This window comes from Triticum aestivum, chromosome 4A, assembly GCF_018294505.1.
Source record: "Triticum aestivum cultivar Chinese Spring chromosome 4A, IWGSC CS RefSeq v2.1, whole genome shotgun sequence".
Lineage (NCBI taxonomy): Eukaryota > Viridiplantae > Streptophyta > Magnoliopsida > Poales > Poaceae > Triticum > Triticum aestivum.
The window spans coordinates 89,494,993-89,503,982 of record NC_057803.1 but is presented as its reverse complement, the minus strand read 5'-3'; the positions used below and the strand labels follow the sequence as shown (position 1 = coordinate 89,503,982).

The following is an 8,990-nucleotide window of genomic DNA, read 5'->3' as shown; positions in this document are numbered from 1 at the left end:
TTCTTCATAATGATAAGCAGATATAAATCCCAAGTGACTCAAAGAATAGAGCTATGCTCCCCGGCAACGGCGCTAGAAAATAGTCTTGATAACCCACAAGTATAGGGGATCGCAACAGTTTTCGAGGGTAGAGTATTCAACCCAAATTTATTGATTCGACACAAGGGGAGCCAAAGAATATTCTCAAGTATTAGCAGCTGAGTTGTCAATTCAACCACACCTGGAAACTTGATATCTGCAGCAAAGTAGTACTTAGTAGCAAGGTAATATGATAGTAGTGGTAACGTAGCAAAAGGTAATGATAACAAAATTAATGTTTTTGGTATTTTGTAGTGATTGTAACAATAGCAACGGAAAAGTAAATAAGCAAAGAACAATATCTGGAAAGCTTGTAGGCAATGGATCGGTGATAGAGAATTATGCCGGATGCGGTTCATCATGTAACAGTCATAACCTAGGGTGACACAGAACTAGCTCCAATTCATCAATGTAATGTAGAGATGTATTCCGAATATAGTCATACGTGCTTATGGAAAAGAACTTGCATGGCATCTTTTGTCCTATCCTCCCGTGGCAGCGGGGTCCTAGCAGAAACTAAGGGATATTAAGGCCTCCTTTTAATAGAGTACCGGACCAAAGCATTAACACATAGTGAATACATGAACTACTCAAACTACGATCATCACGGGAGTGGTCCCGATTATTGTCACTTCGGGGTTGCCGGATCATAACACATAGTAGGTGACTATAGACTTGCAAGATAGGATCAACAACTCTCATATATTGATGAAAACATAATAGGTTCAGATCTGAAATCATGGCATTCGGGCCCTAGTGACAAGCATTAAGCATAGCAAAGTCATAGCAACATCAATCTCAGAACATAGTGGATACTAGGGATCAAACCCTAACAAAACTAACTTGATTACATGATAAAGCTCATCCAAGCCATCACCGTCCAGCAAGCCTACGATGGAATTACTCACGTACGGCGGTGAGCATCATGAAATTGGTGATGGAGGATGGTTGATGATGACGATGGTGACGGATTCCCCTCTCCGGAGCCCCGAACGGACTCCAGATCAGCCCTCCTGAGAGGTTTTAGGGCTTGGCGGTGGTTCTGTATCGTAAAACGCAATGAATCCTTCTCCTTTATTTTTTCTCCCTGAAAGTGAATATATAGAGTTGGGGTTGAGGTCGGAGGAGCTCCAAGGGGGCCACGAGGTAGGGGGGCGCGCCCCCCACCCTCGTGGCTAGGGTGTGGCCCCCCTGGTCTTGATCTTTTGCCAGTATTTTTTATTATTTCCAAAAAGACACTCCGTGGAGTTTCAGGTCATTCCGAGAACTTTTGTTTCTGCACATAAATAACACCATGGCAATTCTGCTGAAAACATCGTCAGTCCGGGTTAGTTCCATTCAAATCATGCAAGTTAGAGTCCAAAACAAGGGCAAAAGTGTTTGGAAAAGTAGATACGACGGAGACGTATCACCTTGACAGTGGCTATGAAGTGGGTGGTGGGTGGGAAGTAAAATTCCCTATTTCCAGCCCCTAGTCCGGGCTGGGCATGATCCAGAAGCGGTTCCTCTGTGATGATGAGGGATCACATTAGGTCCAAAGCCTCGTTTAAGAGAGGGGTTTGGACAGGGTAGGAGGTTTCTAGGTCGATCTCGCATGAGCGGGCCTCCAGGGTTCGGAAGTAGTATTCGGAGAAGAGTCCGGCCTTGCAATGATTGCCGGAGACGCTATTCTCTCTGGTTTTCCGGTGTTGAGCTCTAAGGCTGCAGAGAGTCTGACGGGCTCTAGACTCCTGTCTTCGGACCTGATGATGCGCTCCGGATCTAAGGCCGGAGCGGTGGTTGAGGCCACGAACCCTTGGAAGATCAAGTCTCCTCGGATATCAGCGACATTGTTCAAATTTCCAAAACCAATCTAGTGACCAGGGGCGTAGCTGTCGATCTGCTCCAGATGGCCAACTGAGTTGGCCCGCAGTGCGAAGCCGCCGAATACAAAGATCTGGCCGGGGAGAAAGATCTCCTTCGCGGCAGCGTTGTCATAGATGTTTGATGGAGCCATCGAGCTTTTCGACGATGGCACAATGGAACTCTTAATGAAAGCACCAATGTCGGTGTCAAAACCGGCAGATCTCGGGTAGGGGTCCCGAACTGTGCGTCTAAGGATCGATGGTAACAGGAGACAGGGGACACGATGTTTACCCAGGTTCGGGCCCTCTTGATGGATATTGGGGTTACAAGAGTTGATCTACCACGAGATCGTAATGGCTAAACCCTAATTGTCTAGCCTGTATGATTATGATTGTCTCTACGGACTAAACCCTCCGGTTTATATAGACACCGGAGGGGGCTAGGGTTGTACAGAGTCGGTTTACAGAGAAAGGAATATTCATATCCGCACACCAAGCTTGCCTTCCACGCAAAGGAGAGTCTCATCCGGACACGGGGAAAAGTCTTCTATCTGGTATCTTCATGGCCCACTAGTCCGGCCCATGTCACGTAGCCCGGACACCTGAGGACCCCATAATCCTGGACTCCTTCAGCTGGTGTCGAGGAAGTCACCCTGGAGCCGCGGGCGCAAGGAGGCACAGAGTTAGTCATAGCCGCAGTGGTGTCGAAGTAGTGATGCGTCGGGAAGATGTTGTTGACAACGCGTCGCAATGGGTTTGCCAAGCCCGGGGACACATCATGGACAAAGGCACACATCGGTGTTGCCAGCACCGGGCATGCGTAGACGAACGAAGACGAAGTTGACGAAGTGCCGCACCAGGCTTGCCAAGCCCGGGGACACGTTGTGGATGAAGGCGCGCATCGGTGTTTCCAGCACCGGGCATGCGTAGACGAGGGACGTGCTCGAGCTGTACGCCATGTCGAGGAGTCGGGGGGACAGTAGAGAAGGAGACTCGACAACGGTTGTGGCGCAACTTGGCAAGGGGGGGCGATGTCAGCAATGGTGGTCGGAGTAGACGAAGTGATCGGGGTAGATGATGGCGATGCTGGTTACGGTCAGGTGCTGGACGAAGAAGAAGGGGGTGGACGGGCGGCGACGGCAGCGGCGACGACTTGGTTAGGAGCGCGATGGCGATGCTCGAAGTAGGCGAGGAACCCGATAGCGTGACGAAGACCGGCTCGAACGGTGCCGTTCCTACGCCGAGGGAGGCGATGCGGCGCATACCACGAGAAGTCGATGCGCGGTGGCGGCGGAGTGGACTGCGGGACATGGTGCTACGGCCCGAAGGGGCGATGTAGCGGCGGCGGTAGGTTGGGGCGAGGGCGGGAAGGCCTCCGGGTGGCGTGGACCGCGTGTCGCATCGCTACAGCCCGAAGGGGTGGTGCGCAGGTCGGTGATGTCGGGGGGACGGCCCCGGGCGGCGGCGGTGACCGTGTTCCGCGGTGCTACAGCCCGAATAGGCGGTGTAGCGGCGGCTTGTGGGTCGGGGCAACCGCGGAGAGAACCACGAGTCGGGGGTGATGGCCCAACGCGAGACGACGTTGACCGCGTGCTGCGGCGCGTCAGCCCTAAGGGATGACGCAAAGGTGGTGGCGGCTACGGGGGATAGCCGGCGGAAGGATCTTGGGGCGACGGCGTGGATCGCGGGCCGCGACGCGACAACCCAAAGGGGCGTCGAAGGGAGTGGCGCGCGGGTCGGGGCAGCCGGCGCGAAGACCTCAGGACGGCGACGCAGCGGTCCAAAGGGATGACACGACGACAACCTGTGGCTTGATCAGCGGAGGGCGCGCTGTACTCGGGACAATCTTCACGGGACCTGCGGAGGCGCGTGCAACCTACGGGCCTGGTCGGTCGAACGGTGTCGATGAGGCAGATTGCGGTGACGGGCGGGTCATCAATTCGATCGCGCGTGATGTTGGGGACGCCACTCGGTGGAGGCGGGATGGTGGCGGAGTCCGAGATGAAGCCGGCGCCGAAGGACGGCATGGTGGCCGTACAGGCGTGGCGTAGAGCGGCGGGCAAGCCGGCGCACAAATGACGACTGTGATGGGCCGCCGCATGGCGCAAGGCCGCTGGGTCGGGACGGTGCAGGAGGCCCGGTCGGAGTAGGGCGGAGACGGCCGACGTAGATCGACGAGTGGGCCAGCGCACAAACAGTGGCTATGAAGGGTCGTGGTATGGGGCGAGGCCGCCGGGTTGGGAAGGAGGCCGGGTGGTCGCGTCGGTGTCGGAGTAGAGGCGCGCGGGTGTCGACGGCGGGGGCGGGCGATGCAAAATGATCTTAGATCGAAAAACCAAAGATAAACCGCTGATCAAGATGACCGGCGGGAAAGAGAAAAATCCGGAGCAAGGGAAAAGATTCTCTTGGACAGGCGATCAACACGGCCGGCGGACAAATCCTAGGTACGGGCGACGTGGCCCCCGGCGGCGGTCATGACAGCCGACCGGTCCGGGAGCGGCGCGTGGGGCAGAAGCGGCGGGTGACAGCTAGGGTTAGATCGGTTAGACTGATACCATGCTAAAAGGGGTTAAACAGAGATTGGTGAAATAATTGGTATATTGCTTGAGCCTATATATATATATATAGGATATTTGTATTTTCCGAACGTTCAGTATCAAGGAATAGATCCGAACGAGGAAACCATTGCGATCTCGTGGCTGGGTACTCACGCCACCACGCCGCAATTTACGCTGACCTGGATGGGATAGCGATCGCAATTTACACTGACCAGCTGCGCCAGTGGGTGCGTGCGAGAAAAATGAAGCCGCATGCATTTGGTTGGACTCGATCCCTGGCTGACAGGATTAGGCATGCCCCATTAACCAACTATCTTATGTGGCTTCTTTCATCCAAACGTACTGAACATACTGCTATTTAACTTTTCTATAATGAACAAGAACATACAATGAAAATAAAGCAATTTACCTACTAATGCGTTTGAATATCTTTACCGTTGATGCCTAGCTTTTTTTATTCTGAACTACGTTGATGCCTAGCAAGGCAAGGCTCAGCTACATCATACATGGGCAAGATTAGCTATTTTTGGTTCAGCTAGCAATGCACATGATCGAGCACGAGCACATTATTTTCATGTTTTTCTTTCATTTGTTTCTTACCGACGGAGGAGACCCATGTTGCTTCGGTTGTATACCCACTGTTTTTAAATATAGGAGAGGAGGTCTTGCTAATTTTGTTGTTGAAAACATATCGCTGGTAGTTTCCATGTAAATATCATGGTAATACACGCACCGCACAACTGATATCTCATTCACAAACACCGAGGCAACCTTTAAGCCAGGAAAAATTTACTGAAAACACATCCCGGTAACTTCTATGTAAATAACATGATAATATACACATCGTATGCCTGATAACTCACGTACAAACACTTGTAGTAACTTTGGCTTGGGATTTTTTGTTGTTGAAAATACACCCCGGTAACTTGTGTCTTATTAGCATGGTAATATATGAAACCAATGATGGTAACTCACTGTTAAACACCATGATAACTTTTGACTCGGGAAAAAACGTTGTTGAAAACACACTCCTGTTAACCTATGTGTAAATAGCATGGTAAGTTACCTACTGTATAGTTGATAACTTATGTACAAACAGTATGATAACTTTTTGACAAGAGGAAAAATTGAAAACAAACATCCGGTAATTTCTGAGTCAATATCATGGTAATATAGGTGGGATGAAAATTGTTGAAAAACATGATCTGATCACTTCTATGTCCCGGTCATGGTAACATAGGCATTAGAGGGCGATAACTCAATACGGACACCACATTAGCTTTTTGACCAGGGAAAAAAATTGTTGAAAATTATACCCCGATAACTTGTGTGTACCTGCCATGGTAATATACACATAATAGAGCTGATAACTCACATAGAATCACCACATGATTTTTTTGGACGGGAAAAGGTTGTTGGAAAATATATCATGACAACTTATGTGTAAGTAGCATGATAATATGCACACAATAGAGATGGTAACTCACATACAAACCATGATCACTTTTTGAGTTGGTAAAATAGGTATCAAAATACATACATCTGATAACTTCTGTGTAAATAACATGGTTATATATGCACAACACAACTGATAACTCATGTACAAACACCACGATCCAACACACGCCTAAATGAGACTGACCCGACACAATCCGTAAAGTTCCATTTATAAGCGGGCCATGCCACGTCGGCATGTAGACCTCGCCTTGCGGCGCATAGACAACATCTACGATAGAAGGTGGTATTGCAGACCTGTTAATTTACTTACAAATCATATGGTATCGTTCGACTTAGGCAAAAAAAAGTAGTTGAAACATACCCACGGTAACCTCATTGTAAACAACATGATAAGTTATGTATTGTAGGTGTGATAATTTACGTAGCCAGATGTGGTAACTTTTTACCTGAAAAAAAAGTCGTCAAAGCATATTAATATGGGATCTAGTTTCGAAGGTCTCCTCGTGACGAATCCTTTATGTGAAACAGTTTTTCAATTCGAACGACAGTTTGAGGTACAAAACATGTTGAATTTTTTGTTTTTTAAAGAATCTGTTGACATCATTGATTTTGTTTTTTCTGCATTTAATTAGGAGCTTCTAATCCTAACATGCATGCAAAACTATCTAGCGTTGGGTGCGGGCTGCATGCAGCCACACGCATGATCGAGGAAGCCAACTCATGGCAGAATTAGCGATTGGAGAAATTGTTCGGATCTATTCCTAGGATCAAAACGATCGGACATTATCAAAGTCCATATATATAATCTATTTGAAATACAAGACAAGTTAAAATACTTGCTAGTTTATCCTATCTTATATTTTTAATACAATCACGACACTCAACAAAAAGAGTGAAAGTTTTCTAATGAATTCTTACAAAATTCATTTGAAATACCCTCAATCCGAAAGGATCAAGCAGGGGATGTCCTTCTGTCTAATAGGAATTATTTTCCACATTTTTTATTAAAAAAACTTTCTTTACACGTTTTGCTCCCTATTATGTGCACGTCCAGCCCTCATGTTCCAAATATGAAAGAAGTTTGTTTTATATAACTGAACTAACAGCCTATGCACTAAAATTAGACTTCTAAAAACAGAGAAACAATGCCCTAGAAAACCTTTTTTCCTCCCAAGAACTCAGCTCCTCTTCCCCCTACCACCCATCCAAGGACCAACGATACCGCCGCCGACCGCCGGTAGGCGCATCGTTGGTCCCGTCAAAAACTCCAACACCTCAAGGAACTCCGGGAAGAGCAGATCACCAGCCATGGGATTCCTCAGGAAGTTCTCCAAGCAGACCGGCAAGCTCAAGTCCCTTCTCGAGCTCACCGTCTCACGTGTAGCCATCGCCCGCAAGCCTCGCCTTGCTCGCAAGTCCATTGCTTCCGGCGACGTCTGCCAGCTCCTCTCCCTCGGCCAAACCGACCGCGCTCTCCAGCGAGTGCGTGCCTAGCTATGCTATGGCCTCCAAAGCATCTGCACATGTTATTCTTCTAGCGATCTTACATTTTCCTTTTTACTGATGCTAGCTTCTTTCTCTGCGCAAGTAGAGCAGGTCATAAAGGAGGACAACATGTTGGAGGCGCTCGGCATCATAGAGCTCTACTGCAAGTGTCTCGTCAAGAAAGCCGCTCAGCTAGACAAGCCCAAGTACGTCTCTTGATCACACCTGATCTGATCTCTTAATTTCTTCTCCTTTTTGTTAATGTCTTTAGATCATCCACTTCAATGTCAAATGTTTTGGGCAAGAAAACTAATATGTTTAGCGTACAGGGAATGCGCCGAGGAGGTAAAGAAAGCGGCTGCCGGCATCATATTTGCTGCCAAGCGCTGCAGTGACCTGCCGGAGCTGCAGTCTGCCCGCAAGATCCTCGCCGACAAGTTCGGCGACGATTTCACTGCCGACGCCAAGGTGGGCAGCGCGGTCGTCGACCCGATGGTAAAAGTAGTTATAGTCTTCATTTCTAGGCGCCCATTGATTTGGAGTTGTAGAGGAAAGGTAGCAGTCACATGCATGATTTGTGTTGCCATTGCAGCTGGTGTGGAAGTTGTCCGGAGACAAGGCAAGCATTAGCCTGAAGAAGAAGGTGGCCAAAGAGATCGCCGCCGAGAACAATATCTCGGTGGATTTGTCCAAGTCCCCATAAGCAATGGCGGCGTTGTTCTACACGGTCAGGAGATTGTCGTGTTTGGACTCATGGGTGCAAGTCCAGAGCCTGACGATGGTCGTCGTCGCTTTTGACAGGATGAATGCCTTTGGACTAGAGTGACAACGACAATGCCTCGAGCATTTTCTACTCAGACGGATCAGATGATAGGCCGCTGAAGCCGAAGATGGTGATATATAGCTTTCAGTGCGCACGATGAGACAAAGTCATTCCTCTGCATCTGGCCCCAAATGCAACTGCTATGTGTAGGTTCAAAATTAGTATCGGAGGATGGTCATGAAGAACTATGGCTCACTGTACAAGAGAAGGGAAGACATCTGTATTTTACTCTTTAAAACTAGACCAGAAGCTCCTGCGGTTTTATTAATTAAGTGGAGAATGTGAGACACAAACATCCGAGCCGAGACTTGAACACACATAGGCTAGGAGGCGCAACTGTATTTCACTCTTACACTTCGATTATGAAATTTGAAAGTTCTTTGGCATCTACTATTTTAGTTGTCGCGCTCGGTTGGAAGGATGAATCTTGTAAGTTAAAAACATCTTGGATCAACATGTTCACATACGACACCCCGAGTGGCGGAGCCAGGATTTGAGTATAGGAGGGGCCGAGTACATATATTGATCTAATCTCGTTGGTAATTACTCATCGCTGCTACTAAAATTGTCGATCATTGTGGGGGTGGGGGTGGGGAGCAGGCCCCTGGACATCCCTCCCCCTCTTTTGTGAGGGGTGTTTGATTAGATGATGATAGAAGTTGAAGGCCCTCTCCATTCGGGTTGAATCGATGAAATCTATGATGCTTCTTCCTATCTAGTACCTCAGTCCGAGTTTAAAAGTCC

The 8,990-nt window shown here is 48.6% G+C and overlaps 1 protein-coding gene across 1 annotated transcript; it reads left to right on the top strand.

Annotated features, from left to right (window-relative positions):
• Positions 1–7,527: 7,527 nt before the first annotated feature.
• LOC123081801 (uncharacterized) lies at positions 7,528–8,636 on the top strand. Its single transcript, XM_044504325.1, has 3 exons — positions 7,528–7,629; positions 7,753–7,891; positions 8,016–8,636. The coding sequence occupies exons 1-3, from the start codon at positions 7,553–7,555 to the stop codon at positions 8,124–8,126; spliced, it is 327 nt and encodes a 108-aa protein (XP_044360260.1). The 5' UTR covers positions 7,528–7,552; the 3' UTR covers positions 8,127–8,636.
• The last annotated feature ends 354 nt before the right edge of the window (positions 8,637–8,990 follow it).